This window comes from Chlorocebus sabaeus, chromosome 29, assembly GCF_047675955.1.
Source record: "Chlorocebus sabaeus isolate Y175 chromosome 29, mChlSab1.0.hap1, whole genome shotgun sequence".
In the NCBI taxonomy this organism is placed as follows: Eukaryota; Metazoa; Chordata; class Mammalia; order Primates; family Cercopithecidae; genus Chlorocebus; species Chlorocebus sabaeus.
In genome coordinates this window covers 3,769,531-3,785,889 of record NC_132932.1, presented here as the reverse complement: position 1 = coordinate 3,785,889, position 16,359 = coordinate 3,769,531, and the positions used below count along the sequence as shown (strand labels likewise).

Genomic DNA, 16,359 nt, shown 5'->3' with positions numbered 1-16,359 from the left:
TGACCTTCATATATATATGTATACATATATTTTTAAAATTTTACAGATATTGTTTTTATTCTTGTGTCCCTAGCACTAGAACAGTACTGGTGCATAGATGATGCTCAATAAATATTTGTTAAATGAATGAGAAAAACAGTTGGAAAATAGTGGCTGGCCACAGAAGTGCGTAAAACGGCAAGCGGAAAGAGTTTGGAGGAGGGAAGAAGTGGAAGATTCCAACAGCTAAGCAAGGACCATTGATTTGTGATTTGATGTAAAGTTGGTTAATTTGTAAATGTGGGGAGAAGAAATAGTTGTATTCTACCAAAGACACGCTATTTATGTTATATTCTGGTACCCATGTATTCCGATAACAGAATTTTCATCTTGGGAGGAGTCCTCTAGTTACCTGAATTGCTTGGATCAGTATTGCGCAGATCAAGGGATTATCTGTGTCCCTACCCACCAAATCCATCCTCATCCTTTCCGTCGGCATCTAGGACCCAGGAATTCTTGCCTGAGAACTTTTTCTTCTCCCGGTCTGGGCCTGGATGTGCTCTCCTAAACCCTGTATCCTCCAAGTAAGAACTGTTGCCAGGGGCGACCCAGCTTCCATTGCCCAGGCAGCAACTCAGACACAGGCTCGCTTCATTTTTATTCTGGGGTTGTACAATCGAAGGTTTGAAATTTTTTCTTTTTGAATCTCTCACGGTTTGCTATTGACACAGCTGGAATGAGGTTGCAGGGAGAGGGCTGGGGGCTTTCCTCCCGACTTCTAGCCCTATTTCCGCATAAGCCTTCTTGCTGGGAATTCCTGCTCTGCGGACTGGAATGGGTACGGAGATGAAATGCTGGGTGCGCTCCGGTCCGCCCCCCAACCCCGCGCCCCGAGGGAGAAGGTTTAAGGCTAGGAAGAACTCCGATTAGATTTACAGCCCAGGTTCAGCCGATTAAATTAGGGTGTGTCACCATGGAGACGGGGCCGGCCCGCGTGCTCGCTTGCCATTGGCTGGGGACTCCAGGGCTGGGGATATAAGCCAGAGCCTAGAACAGCGAGCGAACTGTGCGGACCAGACCGGGCAGCCTTGCTCAGTTCAGCATAGCGGAGAGGATCCGAGCGGATCCGAGCGGATCGGAGCGGATCGGAGCACACCGGAGCACACCGGAGCACACCGGAGCAGGTTCATCGAGAGGGTTGCTGCGAGACCATGGAGAACGGGTGAGGCGGGCATCAGGCCCGCAGGACCCTTGGGGAGGGGCGGGTGCTGTGAGACCCGGGAACCTGGCACACTGGGCCCAGAGGGAGCCGGGGAAGGGAGCGAGCGCCCAGGGGATGCAGAGAGGCCTGGCACGGAGCCTGTTGTCGGGGGCAAGGCGGCAGAGTCATGTGGCAGCCAGCGCGGGCAGGGACGCACGCGGGAATCAAGCTGGGGTGGCGCCACCGGAGCAGGAAGGGGACAGTTTGGTGCGGTCTAAGCTACTCCGTAAAAGCAGCCGTTGTGTGTCTCCGTGTGTGTGTTAGGGGTACAAGTGGAGAATGAGTGTATGGATATATATATCCCTCACTCCATACCAGGAGGAGGTGTCCTCACCCCCTGCGCTCTTCATAAATTCCCGTGCTAGGGTCTGGGTAAAGCTGCGAGGTACTTTGGTGCTCAAATTCGGAGTTCCTCCTTTAGAGGAAAGATTGCTCACCTCCTTTGCCAGTTACACTCCTCCCTTCCTTCCAGACTGGAAGTATGATAAACTCAGTGGGAACTGACACCTAAGTGGAGAAGGAAATCAGTCATCGAATTGAGCAACAGTCCTCTGCTCACTTCCCCCACCCCAGGCCTTTGAAAACTCTTCTCTCTGCTTTGGTCCTGGATGCCCCAGTCCAAGTGACCTGCATTAGGCATCACAGTTGCTTTTGGATGCTCAGGGAGCCAGGGTGTTCTTGTGGGGACTGATAGCCAATGAGGAAGTGCTATGAGTTGTAGCTAGACATGCCATGTGGTGGCAGCTTCACACACCATTCATTTCCTTTGCACCTTTTGGGGACGCCATTTGATTAACATTTTACCAACTTAATTGCTTCTCTCCATTATCCTGTGGCTGTGTTGACCAGCCCCCAATCTACCGTATCCAACTGCTTCCCTGAGGGTAGCCTGGTGTATTGTGCAATCATATCTGGTTTCCCAGGCTCTGCTTTGGGAGTAAAAAATTTCCTGTGAAAGCTTGGTTAGTTATGTTCAGCTCTGTCACACCTCATTGCCACCTCTGAAGGCAACCTTTGGTCTTCCCAGATGGGTGTGAGAGAACTGGACTTGGAAATAGAAGAAAAGTAACACGGGTTGATTCTTGCTAGTGTAGGGGTTCTGGGTAAGTGCCCTTAGGTTCCTGAAGAGCAAAGATCCTCGGTGGAGAGAAAGGAAACTGGAAGGAGGCAGGGAGGGGGAAGGACAGGAAGAAGACCACAGGCAGGTGGAAAGCAGGAGAAAAGTTCAAATACTGTGTGTAACAGAGCCATAGGTCTTTGGAGGTTGTTAGCAAGTATTCAATTCATTTTCAGATCGAGCCTATAAGGTAGATGGGGCCAATTTACATTCCCTTGTTTATACCTGAGAAAATAATTTGGAGCACAAATTAGATGCCTAAAAAGACAATATTGAGACTAGAATCTAGGTTGAGTTCTGCTTCCCTCTAGACCAGCAATTCCTAAACTTGGTTTTATTTTATTTTATTTTATTTTATTTTTATTTATTTATTTTTTGAGTCGGAGTCTCTTTCTGTGGCCCAGGCTGGAGTACAGTGGAGTGATCTTGGCTCACTGCAAGCTCCGCCTCCTGGGTTCACGCCATTCTCCTGCCTCAGCCTCCCCTGTAGCTGGGACTACAGGCGCCCGCCATCACGCCTGGCTAATTTTTTTTTTTTTAATTTTTTTTTTTTATTTTTAGTAGAGACGGGGTTTCACCGTGTTAGCCAGGATGGTCTCGATCTCCTGACCTTGTGAACCTGCCTCGGCCTCCCAAAGTGCTGGGAATACAGGCATGAGCCACCTTGCCTGGCCCCTAAACCTGGTTTTAAAATCAAAATTACATGGGCTCCAGAATCCGTTTTTTGGTTTGTTTTTTGTTTTTTATATAGGGTCTCACTCTGTCACCAGGCTGGAGTGCCAGAATCTGTCTTTCTAACGAGCGTCTGCTGAGAATTAGTGTAGTCAGTCCTGGTTTAGCCTTTTGACAACCAGTACTGTGGACTGGGTCTGCTGTTTTGTAAGGCAGCTTATCTAGTTTCTTGTCTGAATTAACCCCTTTGTGATCCAGGGAGCTAAGAATGGTATGTAGACTTCTACCAGGGGTGTTCCCATTGTGTTTTATTGGTTTAAAAAAAAAAAAAATGTAGCCCTTAAGTCTTTGGCTGCGGAAGGAATTGGAGGGATGAGGGTTCAAAAGGAAATTTGAGTTTCTCCCTGCCTTCATGGTAGTTGATCTTAATTACATTTTGAATGTCTTTGGGGAATAGGTAAGGTAATAAGGGGAATTTTACTAGGTGGTCACCACCCTCAGGAAGGGCTTAATCCTATTGAGAGTACTCTTGTTGGGCTCCCTCCTGGTCAAGCCCTTTTACCCACCCTAATTTGATTATTTCATTGCACTTCCCTGTAGACTCTGATCCCTTCCTCTCTAAACCTTTGCCATAAGGATAAGTATGCGGCCGGCGCGGTGGCTCACGCCTGTAATCCCAGCACTTTGGGAGGCCGAGGTGGGTGGATCACGAGGTCAGGAGATCGAGACCATCCTGGCTAACACGGTGAAACCCCATCTCTACTAAAACTACAAAAAAATTAGCCGGGCGTGGTGGCGGGCGCCTGTAGTCCCAGCTACTCGGGAGGCTGAGGCAGGAGAATGGCGTGAACCCAGGAGGCGGAGCTTGCAGTGAGCTGAGATAGCGCCACTGCACTCCAGCCTGGGCGACAGAGCAAGACTCCGCCTCAAAACAAAAAACAAAAAACAAAAACAAAAAAAAAAGGATAAGTATGCAACTTGCCAGTGTTCAGTAGATCCAACACTGGAGTTGGGTCTGTTAGTAGAAACAGGCTTTATTAAGTTTTGCCAGGCTCTGGAATGAAGGGAGTTTCATATCAGACTTGTAGTGGGCTTGATTCAGAAAGAAGGGTGGCTGAGTAGATGGGTGAGCATAGTATGGCCTCTCCCTCTGTGCCAACTTCTCTGTCCCTGCTGCCTCAGTGTACCTGCCAGCCTTTTTGCACCAAAGGTCATTTCTCTGTGATGCCCTTGGAATGGGAGCAGAATTCACCTTGATGTTTTTTCTCCCCTAGATACACATATGAAGATTATAAGAACACTGCAGAATGGCTTCTGTCTCACACTAAGCACCGACCTCAAGTTGCAATAATCTGTGGTTCTGGATTAGGAGGTCTGGCTGATAAATTAACTCAGGCCCAGATCTTTGACTACAGTGAAATCCCCAACTTTCCCCGAAGTACAGGTACTGGCAAGCGAAGGCGGGGAATGGGACTGAGGGATGTTATTGGGATTCTGTGGGACACAACCAAGGAGGCCGACGTTTCTACTCCTTGACCTAGCATTTCACTGAAGACAAATGTTGTAAGAGAGGAGAAAAGCCCACCGTGAATCAGAATGACCCAGGAGATTCCTCTAGCAGACATCCCACAAGAGACAGGGCATGTGTGTGTCAGTGGACTGAGACTAAGACTTACAAGAAGGCCAGGTGACAGGGGCCAAGTAAAGGGCAAGGGTCATTTATTTGGTTTACTTAATTTCTCAAATAACTAACTTCTGTTGGTTTATTTATTAATTTTTAAGATTTCTTTCTTCTTTTCCCTGGAGAGTTAAGAATTGTTTTTAAGACCTGACAGCAGGAAAATACTTTTAATAGCTATTTTTTTAAACCCTTTGAAACAAGACTGGGAGAGCAGAGGGGGAAGGTGTGGGAAACATTAAGAGAGGGTGTATGAAGGGCATACTTCTTTAAGGGAGATAGTAGTGACGTTGGCTCCATTGGCCACTCCTACCCCCAGTGAGAAGGGCACTGCATTAAACGATAAGGGGGTTAATTTTTTTAAGCTTATCAACATGTTTATTTTTCATACTCCACTTGGGTTTCCTATGTCAACTTTATTACTGTTTTTGTTTCATTTTGGTTTTTTTGCATAAGCTCCTCTATCTTTAAGAATTCCTCAGCTCTTCCTCTTGGTTCTGGTCCCTCTCCCATTCCCTAAGGGATAGGTTGACCATCTATTAGAAGAGATTGCCAGATAAGGGAGTGGTAATAATGGCTGTTATGTCTGTGGGGAGTTATCTTTGTGCTCCCACGCACCCCTACATGGACATGTGTTCCCATAGGACTGTTCTATGGGTCGTAAGGAAAGAGACTTGCATGTGTTCAAATTCTTTTCCCCTAGTTCAGTAGTCTCTTCTTTAGGAAGCCAGAGTAAGTATACTATGAGCTTGCTTGCTGGACTGAGGAGGTAGGTAATTAAGTTAGGGCAATATATAAGAATACATGTTTTGAGAACTTTGAAAAATTTGAAGAGGTCTATAATTACTACATTAACTTTTTTTTTTGAAAAGGAGTCTCACTCTGCCACCCAGGCTCAAGTGCAGTGGTGTGATCTCGGCTCACTGCAACTTCCACCTCCCAAGTTCAAGTGATTCTCCCACCTCAGCCTCCCAAGTACCTGAGATTACAGGCGCGTGCCACCACACCCGGCTAATTTTTGTATTTTTAGTAGAGATGGGGTTTCACCATGTTGGCCAGGGTGGTCTTAAACTCCTGACCTCTTGATCCACCTGTCTTGGCCTCCCAAAGTGCTGAGATTACAGTCGTGAGGCACCTCACCTGGCCTATTTTTTATTTTAATTTTAATAAATTTACAGGGGTACAATGCAGTTTTGTTATATGGATATACTGCATGGTGGTGAAGTCTGCGCTTTAGTGTAACCATCCCCTGAGCAGTGAACATTGTACTTGTTAGGTAATTTCTCACCCCTCATCCCCCTCCCACTTTCTCACTTTTCTGAGTCCCCAGTGTCTATTATTTCTGTAGGTCCATATGTATACATTTGGTTCCCACTTACAAGTGACAGCATGTGGTATTGAACCTTCCGTTTCTGAGTATCTACTTTTTTTTACTCCCTTGTTACTCTCTGGCAGTATGGCTTGTATTATCTTGAAATTTCTTTAAAAAGCCCTTCCTACTTTGTATGTTCATGCTGAACATCCTTACCCCCTATCTCTAATCTCAGGTTGTATTTGTATAATTATGAGTAATGCCTGGCTCTCCCACCAGACTTAAACTTTCTGAAAGCGGAGATAATAATGAGTCTTTTACTTAATTATATCCTAACATTTTGAGGAGAGCGAGTAACTCACAGTAGGTGCTCAATGGATATGTGTTGCATGAAAGTATAATCCCATTCATTTCTCTTTCTTTTTTGTATACAGTGCCAGGTCATGTTGGCCGACTGGTGTTTGGGTTCCTGAATGGCAGAGCCTGTGTGATAATGCAGGGCAGGTTCCATATGTATGAAGGGTACTCGCTCTGGAAGGTAAATCAGGGGAATAGGCTGGTTGGATCTGGAAGAGGCAGGAGAGAACTATCTAGCCTCTTTCACTACCTAGCTATCTGGGCTAGGTGGATTTTTGGTCCCCTCCTTCCTTTTCTTTCACGGTGTATATCATGCATCTCCGTGTAGCTGGATTGATGAAATTTTGTAAAAATTTTTTCTGACCTTTTGCTTTGAAGGTGACATTCCCAGTGAGGGTTTTCCACCTTCTGGGTGTGGACACCCTGGTGGTCACCAATGCAGCAGGAGGGCTGAACCCCAAGTTTGAGGTTGGAGATATCATGCTGATCCGTGACCATATCAACCTACCTGGTTTCAGTGGTCAGAACCCTCTCAGAGGGCCCAATGATGAAAGGTATGTATCTTACTCTGTTTTTTTCAGATGGGTAGGATTTAAGGACTTCTCTAGGAGCCTTGGGTGAATTTTTAAAATTCCATTTATGTGAGATAATTCAACCTGTGTCCTAGGTTTGGAGTTCGTTTCCCTGCCATGTCTGATGCCTATGACCGGACTATGAGGCAGAGGGCTCTCAGTATGTGGAAACAAATGGGGGAGCAACGTGAGCTACAGGAAGGCACCTATGTGATGCTGGCAGGCCCCAGCTTTGAGACTGTGGCAGAATCTCGTCTGCTGCAAAAGCTGGGAGCAGATGCTGTTGGTGAGAAGGGGAATTTGGCTGGAGGCTTGAAGAGGGAGGGATTTAGCAAAATGGGAATGGGAAGGAGTAGGAGATAACAGGCCTCATTGGATTGAGAGGATCTGATTACAGGGAAGGGTGAATTAAACTGACTTCTTGAAATACAAAGTGGTGAGATTTGGTGTAGCATCAAATCTCCTTACGAAGCACCAAGGGGTTAACAGCTGCAGTGCTAATGAATGGCCTACCCATGATTTGATGGCTGTTTCTTTTTTCTTTTTTTTTTTTTTTGAGATGATGTCTCGCTCTGTCACCCAGGCTGGAGTGCAGTGGCATGATCTTGGCTCACTGCAACCTCTGCCTCCCAGGTTCAAACAATTCTCATGCCTCAGCCTCCCAAGTAGCTGGAATTACAAACGTGTGCCACCAAACCCAGTTAATTTTTATATTTTTAGTAGAGATGAGGTTTCACCATGTTGGCCAGGCTGGTCCTTGAACTTGTGATCTCAGGTGATCCGCCCATCTCGGCCTCCTAACATGCTGGCATTACAGGCGTGACCCACTGCACCTGGCCAATTTGATGACTGTTTCTAAGAATTCTAAAAAATTCACTATAGCCACCTTCTGTACCTCTAGCTGTAAGATGGAACTCTATCATTAGGATTGACTTCAAAATTGCCACAAATACAGAAATGAAGCATTGCATTGGTGATTTTAAGAAGTGTGTATTTATTTTAGGCAATACAGAAGAACATACCTCAACAATAATTTAGCTGCTTCTTTGGATTTGTTTTAGGTGGGACCTTGCTCTGTTGCCAAGATTGGAGTGCAGTGGCACCGTCTCTAGCTCACTGCAGTTCTAGCTGCCTGGGCTCAAACAATCCTCCCACCTCAGCCTCCTGAGTAGCTAGGATCACAGGCATACACTACCACACCTGGCTAATTTTATTATTTTTTGAACTGAGGTCTCGCTATGTTGCCCAGGCTGGTTTCAAACTCCTGGGCTCAAGACATCCTTCTGCTTTGGCCTCCCAAAGTGCTGGGATTACAGGTGTGAACCACTGCACCTGGCCATTACAGGCATGAACCACTACTGCACCTGGCCATCTTTGGATGTTTTTTGAGATTTTTAATTCTTGTTGAAAGTGAGGCTAAAGGGCAAGGAAAAGAGTTATTTGAGGATCCTGACAGTTGGTTTCCATCTTTCTCACCATCAGGCATGAGTACAGTACCAGAAGTTATCGTTGCACGGCACTGTGGACTTCGAGTCTTCGGCTTCTCACTCATCACCAACAAGGTCATCATGGATTATGAAAGCCTGGAGAAGGCCAACCACGAAGAAGTATTAGCGGCTGGCAAACAAGCTGCACAGAAATTGGAACAGTTGGTCTCCATTCTTATGGCCAGCATTCCACTCCCTGACAAAGCCAGTTGACCTGCCCTGGAGTGGTCTGGCGTCTCTCACACAAGATCCAAGTAGCTGCTACCTTCTTCGACCCCTTGCTGGAGTCACGTGCCTCTGTCCTTAGGTTGTAGCAGAAAGGAAAAGATTTCTATCCTTCACCTTTCCCACTTTCTTCCACTAGACCCTTCTAGTGCCAGATCCTCTTCTCACAGCTGGGATCACAGGTGTGAGCATAGTGAGACGTTGGCGCTACAAAATAAAGCTGTTCTCATTTCTGTTCTTTCTTACACAAAAGCTGGAGCCCATGCCCTACCACGCATCTGTGGAGGTGCCCAGGATTTGACGTGGGCCTTAGAACTTTGCACAGCAGCTGCTACTAGCTTTTTGAGATAATACATTCCTGGGAGCTCTGTTCTGCCTTATCTAAATCACCAGAGACCAAACAAGGACTAACCCAATACCTCTTGGACTTTATTTAATGTCATAATGTTGTCAGAATAAAGAGAAAGATGAAATAGTTTCATTTTTTGTGTAACTTGGGATGGGGCTGAGGCACAGGACAAGATTGACATGAAAGGATGTGAGACCACATGTCTTGTGTGACTATCTGCTTCTCAGACAAGTAATTAGGAACTGAGATGAGATAGTATGTGAGTGTAGCAAAGGATGAAGAAGGGCAAAATGATGAAAGCTGGGAAAGAGGTTATGAGATGGTAAGGAAAAGTTAACTTCTGGCACTTGATGGCCACTTCCGTCAGGCTAGTCCTTCCTCTCTCCCTTGCCTTCTGATTGTTTCATTTCCTGTCTATTTGATCATAGCTGAATCAGTTCACTGATTAGCCTCTTCCTCAGTTCCCGCTTCCTTACCAAAGCCCTAATTATATTTCCTCTTGTTTGCCTTTTCTCTCCTACTCTTCTCTAACGTCTGTAACCACACTCACCATTCACTCCACTCTGACAAGGCAGTGGCAAACGCCTCTCTCTGCTGTCAGCCACTCTGTTGTTCATTGGATTGCTGCCAGCCCCAGGCAAACCTGTGAAGTTGGTTCACACTCTGCTTCTCTTTGAGTATCTGCTTCTCTCCTTCCACTTCCTTTCTGGGCTCCAGTCTTTCTCTTCACTTGGTCAGAACCTCCCTGTGATACTGTATCCAGGCATTTCCCCCTTGTTGGCTCACTGCACTATTATCTTTGCTTATCAACTCGCAGTCAGCCGGCTGGCATGTTTCAAAACCACACTGCCCTCCCAGGCCTGTGCGCCTTTTGAGAAAGACTAGTCTGGATAAGCCTCTAGTAGTGACAACATTTTAGTTGTTAGTGGTATAATACGGAAGAGATATTTTGCACAGGTTGCTTTGGAGAACTTTCAAATTATCCTTTGTTTGGTTAACTGACCTACTTAACTGCCCAACACAAAGAAAAAGCATCTTGGAGTGGCTCTGTCTCTTGTTTTCACACATGGTCTCACTCTGTCACCTAGGCTGCAGTGCGGTGGTGTGATCTCAGTTCACTGCAACCTCTGTCACTCAGGCTTAAGTGATCCTCTCACCTCAGCCTCCTGAGTAGCTGGGACCACAGGTGCATGCCACCACATCTGGCTAATTTTTGTATTTTTTGGTAGAAATGGGGTTTCATCATGTTGCTGAGGCTGGTCTCAAACTCCTGGCTTCAAGCAATCCTCCTGCTTCGGCCTACCAAGGTGCTAGGATTACAGGAGTGAGCCATCCTCCTGGCCTTGCCCTACAATCTTAAGATTCATTTACAAGGTCACTGTTGTATAACGCTTGTACAAAATGAGTACAAAGTCACACGTGGGAGCTCAAAGGAGGGACTGATTGTATACACCCAACAGTGAGAATTGGGTAGATTAGGGAAAGTTTTTTTTTTCTTTTTTTCTTTTGCTTAAAGTGATGGATACTTAGGTAAAGTTTTATAGAAAACTTTGAGCCTAGTCTTGAAGGATGAAGCAGGGGAAGAGGATTTCACATCAGGATGAGCCAAAGCAGAGCCGCAAAAAGTACTAGGCATGTTCATGAGTCATTGTCACAACTGGTGTGACTAGATCAGGACATGAAAGGCTCTAGTGAGACAGGCAGAAAGGTAATTGGTTTGAGGAGAGCTGCATTTGGTACTTGGCTTTCCTACCCCGATCTGTCTCTTGGTCAGACTGACCAGGAATCAGAATGGGGCCGTCTGAAAAATATATCCTAGAGGTAATTGAGTGGAATGTTTAAGAGCATTGTAAGCTTTTTAGATTTAGTAAGTAGATTTACTAAATTTGTATTTATTTATATGAAGACATAATGTATTCAGTCTCTTTTTTTTTTTTGAGACGGAGTCTCACTGTGTCACACAGGTGGGAGTGCAGTGGCGCAATCTTGGCTCACTGCAAACTCCGCTTTCCGGATTCATGCCATTCTCCTGCCTCAGCCTCCCAAGTAGCTGGGACTACAGGTGCCTGCCACCACGCCCAGCTAATTTTTTGTATTTTTTAAGTAGAGACGGGGTTTCACTGTGTTAGCCAGGATGGTCATGATCTCCTGACCTCCTCGTGATCTGCCTGCCTCAGCCTCCCAAAGAGCTGGGATTACAGGCGTGGGCCGCCGCGCCCAGCCTATTCAGTTTCTTTTTTAAAAATAGCTGTATTGAGATAAAATTTACATACCATAGAATTCACTCATTTAAGGTGTGCAATTCAATGGTCTTTCGTGTATTCATAAATAAGCACAATTATTACCAGTTATTTTGAGATCATTTCATCACTTCAAAGGGAAACCTTATCTGCTTCCCCATAGCCCCAACCAACCATTGATCTACCTTCTGTGTCTATAGATTTAACTATGTTGGACTTTCATACTAATGAAATTGGACTTTTGTGGCTGGCTTCTTTCACTTAGCATAATGTTTTCAAGATTCATCCAAGTTGTAGCATGTATCAGTACTTAATTCCTTTTTGTGACCAAGTAATATTCTATGGCACGGATACACCACATTTTGTTTATCAAGTGTCTGCTTTTAAAAAGCCAACCAGTCCAGCCAAAGCTGAATGTATCAGTTTAGGATTGTAGGATACGAGCACACAGTGAAGGGAAGTAGGTGTGGGAGGGCTTCCCAGAGAAAAGACATTCTTGAAAAAAACTGGTGATGATACCATTCGTTTCTGGAGGGGCCTGCAGAATGCCTGCAAAATAGATTGATTTTACTGAATCTCCTGGTAGATGTCCAAACACATTGAAGTCAGGCTTGTTTTCTTGACCCTATCATGATCATCTTTATTAACATCAATAAGTATTCATTAATCATGTATTAATGTAGAGAACATTGTCCTAAAAACCAAAATGTAAGTTGGTATAAGATGAAGTGCCTATAGTCTAGATGTGAGATAAGATGTATGCATGGAAAGGAAATAACTAGGCTGAGTTATTTGAGTCCTTTACAGCTGCTAAAGACTATTACTAGTCTCTTCAAATGTTATATTATCATTGTTTAGAATCAGCTTTTTTGACTGAACTGAGGAAGAGGGCCTAATTTTTTAAAAAAGGAATACAGTAATGTGTGAAAAGTAGCGTATGCTAAGTGTCAATGATGGTATGTGCTACAGAACTCAGAGAAGAGGACCATCACCGGAGTTGGGGAGTAGGAAAGGATTGATGAGACATTATTTAGGCCTTATAGAAATGCCAGGCATGGTGGCTCATGCCTATAATCACACATACTAGGTGGGAGATTTACTTGAGCACAGGATTTTGAAGCTGGAGTGGGCTTTGTGATTGCGGCACTGCACTCTAAGTGAGAGAGTAAGACTCCACCTTTGAAAAAAAAAAAGGTAGGTTAAGAGGACATAGCAGAGAGCATTACATACAGATGAATCCAGAAATGTTTAATCATTTAACAAATTGAAATAGTTAAAATGAAGAAATAAATGGGAGTATGCGCAGTAGGGTAGAGAGGAGCTCTGATTCCAGGCTCAAGAGTAGGACCTTAGGGCCAGGAACGGTGGCTCACACCTGTATCTCAGCACTTTGGGAGGCCAAGTTGGGTGGATCGCTTGAGCCCAGGAGTTCAAGACCAAGTTCAAGCCCAGGAGTTCAAGACCAAGTTCAAGACCAGCCTGGGCAAATGGGGAAACCTTGTCTCTACAAAAAATACAAAAATTAGCTGGATGTGGTGGTGGATGCCTATGGTCCCAGCCACTTGGGAGGCTGAGGTGGGAGGATTGCTTGAGTTGGGGAGGCTGAGCCTTCAGTGAGCCATGATGGAGCCACTGCGCTCCAGCCTCAGCAACAGAGCGAGACCCTGTTCTCTAAAAAGCAAAACAAAACAAAAGAGTAAGACCTTATTTTCTAAGCAAGATGGCCAGCCATTGACGGTTTTTAAACTAAGGACTGGTAGGTGAAAATTGCACTGTAGCATTTTGGTGACTAGAAGCCTGACTAAAAGAGAGGCTTGTTTTGATAGTAGAATTACTTTCACCCAAAATTAACTGTATAGAATAGCATAATGGTTGGTGTTAAGTATTTAATTTTTAGTCAGGTTGGGGTCTTCTGTAGCATTTTAAAGAATAAACTTCGTCGGGCACGGTGGCTCATGCCTGTAATCCCAACACTTTGGGAGGCTAAGGCGGGCAAGTCAGGAGATCGAGACCATCCTGGCTAACACGGTGAAATCCCGTCTCTACTAAAAATACAAAAAATTAGCTGGGCATGGTGGTGGGTACCTGTAGTCCCAGCTACTCAGGAGGCTGAGGCAGGAGAATGGCGTGAACCCAGGAGGTGGAGCTTGCAGTGAGCTGAGATGGCGCCACTGCACTCCAGCCTGGGTGACAGAGCAAGACTTTGTCTCGAAAAATAAAGATAAAATAAAATAAAAAAGAGTAAATTAGCCAGGCACAGTGGCTCATGCCTGTAATCCAAGCACTTTCTGAGACAAGCCTAGGCAACATAGTGAGACCCTGTTTCTATAAAAAACTTAAAAATTAGCTGGGCATGGTGTTGCACACCTGTAGTCCCTGCTATTCGGGAGGCTGAGATAGGAGGCTAGCTTGAGCCTGGGATATCGAGGCTGTAGTGAGCCGTGATCATACCACTGCACTCCAGCCTAGGTGACAGAGCAAGACTGTCACCAAAAAAAAAGACTAAGCTGTTATAAAGTAAAACGTAAAGGCAAAAGTGCAAACAACTTAGAGATGAAAATATACACTTAAGTCAATAGTTTCTTTTTAATATAAAATTGTGAATAGGTAGATAATCACATAGTTCAAAAATTAAGCAACATAAAATGTGTTTAGTGCGAACTCTCACCTCCATCCTGTTCTCATACACCCTTCCTTCCCCACCCACTGGTAACCAGCGTTATTAGTTTCTTTTGTATTCTTCCAGGATCTATATAAACATAAACAAAAACAAATTCTATTTTTCTTCTCTTATTATAAACAGCACTTAGTATGTTATATATATTTTCTGTATCTTGCTATTTTATTTTAACATATCTTGGAGATCTTTTCACATCAGTGAGTTAGTGTGCTTTCTTGATGACTTACATCAATGCTGCCAAGGATATGTGTCTGTCACCTCCAGTTTTTTAGAAGCAAAAGAAGAATATGGTCTTAATTTTTTCGCCACTTCTCAGTTCGTTCGTTGATTACTAATAGGAATAGACACAAAGAGATAATGCCACCTGCTGCTCCTTTAAAGCAAGAAGGTGGGAAGAAGAGAGCTATTCATTTTGTGCTGTGCCTTCTGCCGAATTCGATTTGGCTTAGATTTGTGTTGCCTTTTTTGCCTTGCAAATAGGCCCCTGATTTTCATAATGATGTTTTGTTTCTAAGGGACGCCTTTGAACAAATACTGGTTATCTGCTTGGTTTTTCTGTTATTGTAAATTTGGATTTTAATAAAAATAGACATTTTCCTGTCTTTAATCAATTTGTCTAACTTTTAGTTTGGCATAAATTAGATTTGATATTCTTCTGGATTAATCTGAATTTGCTCTCTTGTTTTCAGGTCAAAGAACCCCTACCCCTCCACTGGGCTTTTACACTTGTGTCCATTCTGAGTTTGCTTGTTCATTCTAGAAAGCTTTTATTTTATCTCACTTGCCAATTTTTTTTTTTTGTTGTTGTTGTTGTTGTTCTCTTCCTCTTTTTGCTGTTACTCTTTTTAAAACACAGTTTCACTTGCTAGCTACTTGATTTTGGCCTTGGTTTTCCCTTTTCCTCTTTTATTTGAACTGTTTCTATCTAAGCTTCTGTTGTAATTTATAATAAAAGGTTAGTAGAATATAGTACTTGTCTTGTGTAGCCTGACCTGATCTAGTTCTATCAACTGTTCTTTTATCTGTCAGAGATTGTTTAAGGTCAATTCTGGTTCACAGTATTAATCTTTATTATTGTCTGCCTGTGTCGTCTCCCCCAAAATAATAATACATAGCTACCACCATTGTTACTGTTCCACTAATGTCATCAAAGTATGAAAATTATTTAATTGTGATCAAAGGAATAAACTTGACATTTGGCACAGTAGTTGTTTTTCATACGGTTGTTTTGCAGTGGGAAAGCTCTCACTCTGGACATCATAGATAAGATGTTATGGAGTCGGTAAAGTCCCTGAAAAGCAAAATTGAGTTATGCCTGAAATTTTTTAGGCAGGCAGGTCATTAGATTTCCTTCAATGCTTACTTTGCCAAATTCCCCTCCCCCTCACAAATAGAAACGACTAGTATTAAAAAAGACAGAATTATGGTAAGAGTAATTTTGGATATTTTCTGTCAATCCGCCATTCTTTATGGTTGTCCAGCTTCTTAACTATTTGTTATCTATGGACTCTTCACTTCAGGATACACCCTATGGCTGTTAGTTGGTCTCTCAAAGATCGAAGGCTTGTTAGCTGGTCTCTCAAAGATATAGGAAACTGATCCCTGCTTCAGTTCCACAATACTGAGTTCAAGAATGTTCTCAGACCAGGATATGCTGAGAGAGATGCCTTAGAGAACCAAACTGTTCTCTAAGACCCAGCGATAGTACTGTCATTATGTAACTCTTAGACACATGAGATACCTCTGCCCAAGGAGGGCCTCTAGGCAGATTCACCCTTGTTTACGAGCACAGATAGGCTGTATCGAGAGAGACTAAATTTCTGTAGAGTCTTCTCACTCATTTAGGAGTTTTCCATAATAATGCACATTTCTGGTGAAGATGTTGGAGTCAAGATGTACTTCTGTCTGAATTGGAAAATGTGTTCACTTTTCTGACTGAGCTGACTTTATGCCGTGCCCTTTGGATAAATAACCTTGTTTGATTTATTCAAGTGACATTGTGTCAGGTCTTGCTATCAATCTGTACTTAGTATTGACATTTGTAAACGTAATGGCCATTCAGTTTCTAGATAACCATAACATTTACTTGACAACTCTGTATTGCACTTACACTCATTCATTTTTTTTCTGCATTTGCTTTGAACTTTATCCTTTTGATAATCAGATGCATTAAGCCTCATATAGAAATGCCAGGATGTGTGTGTGTGTATGTCTGTGTGTGTGTGCATATACATCCACAAACATATGTATACATATATGCATATATGCAAAAACCCAAACTGACAATTTATGAATTGTCATCTGCATGAAACCTTGAAGAAGCTGAGCTTTTCAGCTTTTCAGTGTTCCAGACAGGGCACCTATGAAGTGTATCTTTTTAGGCTGCTGAACAAGAAGAGATGAACACATGAGGAGGATATGTTTACTTGC

At 43.8% G+C, this 16,359-nt stretch overlaps 1 protein-coding gene across 1 annotated transcript; it reads left to right on the top strand.

Annotated features, from left to right (window-relative positions):
• The first annotated feature begins 1,020 nt into the window (after positions 1 to 1,020).
• Positions 1,021 to 9,141, top strand: PNP (purine nucleoside phosphorylase). Its single transcript, XM_007990665.3, has 6 exons — positions 1,021 to 1,201; positions 4,304 to 4,473; positions 6,454 to 6,557; positions 6,755 to 6,930; positions 7,044 to 7,234; positions 8,431 to 9,141. The coding sequence occupies exons 1-6, from the start codon at positions 1,191 to 1,193 to the stop codon at positions 8,646 to 8,648; spliced, it is 870 nt and encodes a 289-aa protein (XP_007988856.1). The 5' UTR covers positions 1,021 to 1,190; the 3' UTR covers positions 8,649 to 9,141.
• The last annotated feature ends 7,218 nt before the right edge of the window (positions 9,142 to 16,359 follow it).

What these genes read in the sequence shown, in the direction of transcription:
- PNP (XM_007990665.3), top strand. An exon ending in AAGGGTACTCGCTCTGGAAG is followed by an intron (nt 6,558 to 6,754) that starts GTAAATCAGGGG and finishes TTTGCTTTGAAG; the next exon opens with GTGACATTCCCAGTGAGGGT. An exon ending in AGAGGGCCCAATGATGAAAG is followed by an intron (nt 6,931 to 7,043) that starts GTATGTATCTTA and finishes CCTGTGTCCTAG; the next exon opens with GTTTGGAGTTCGTTTCCCTG.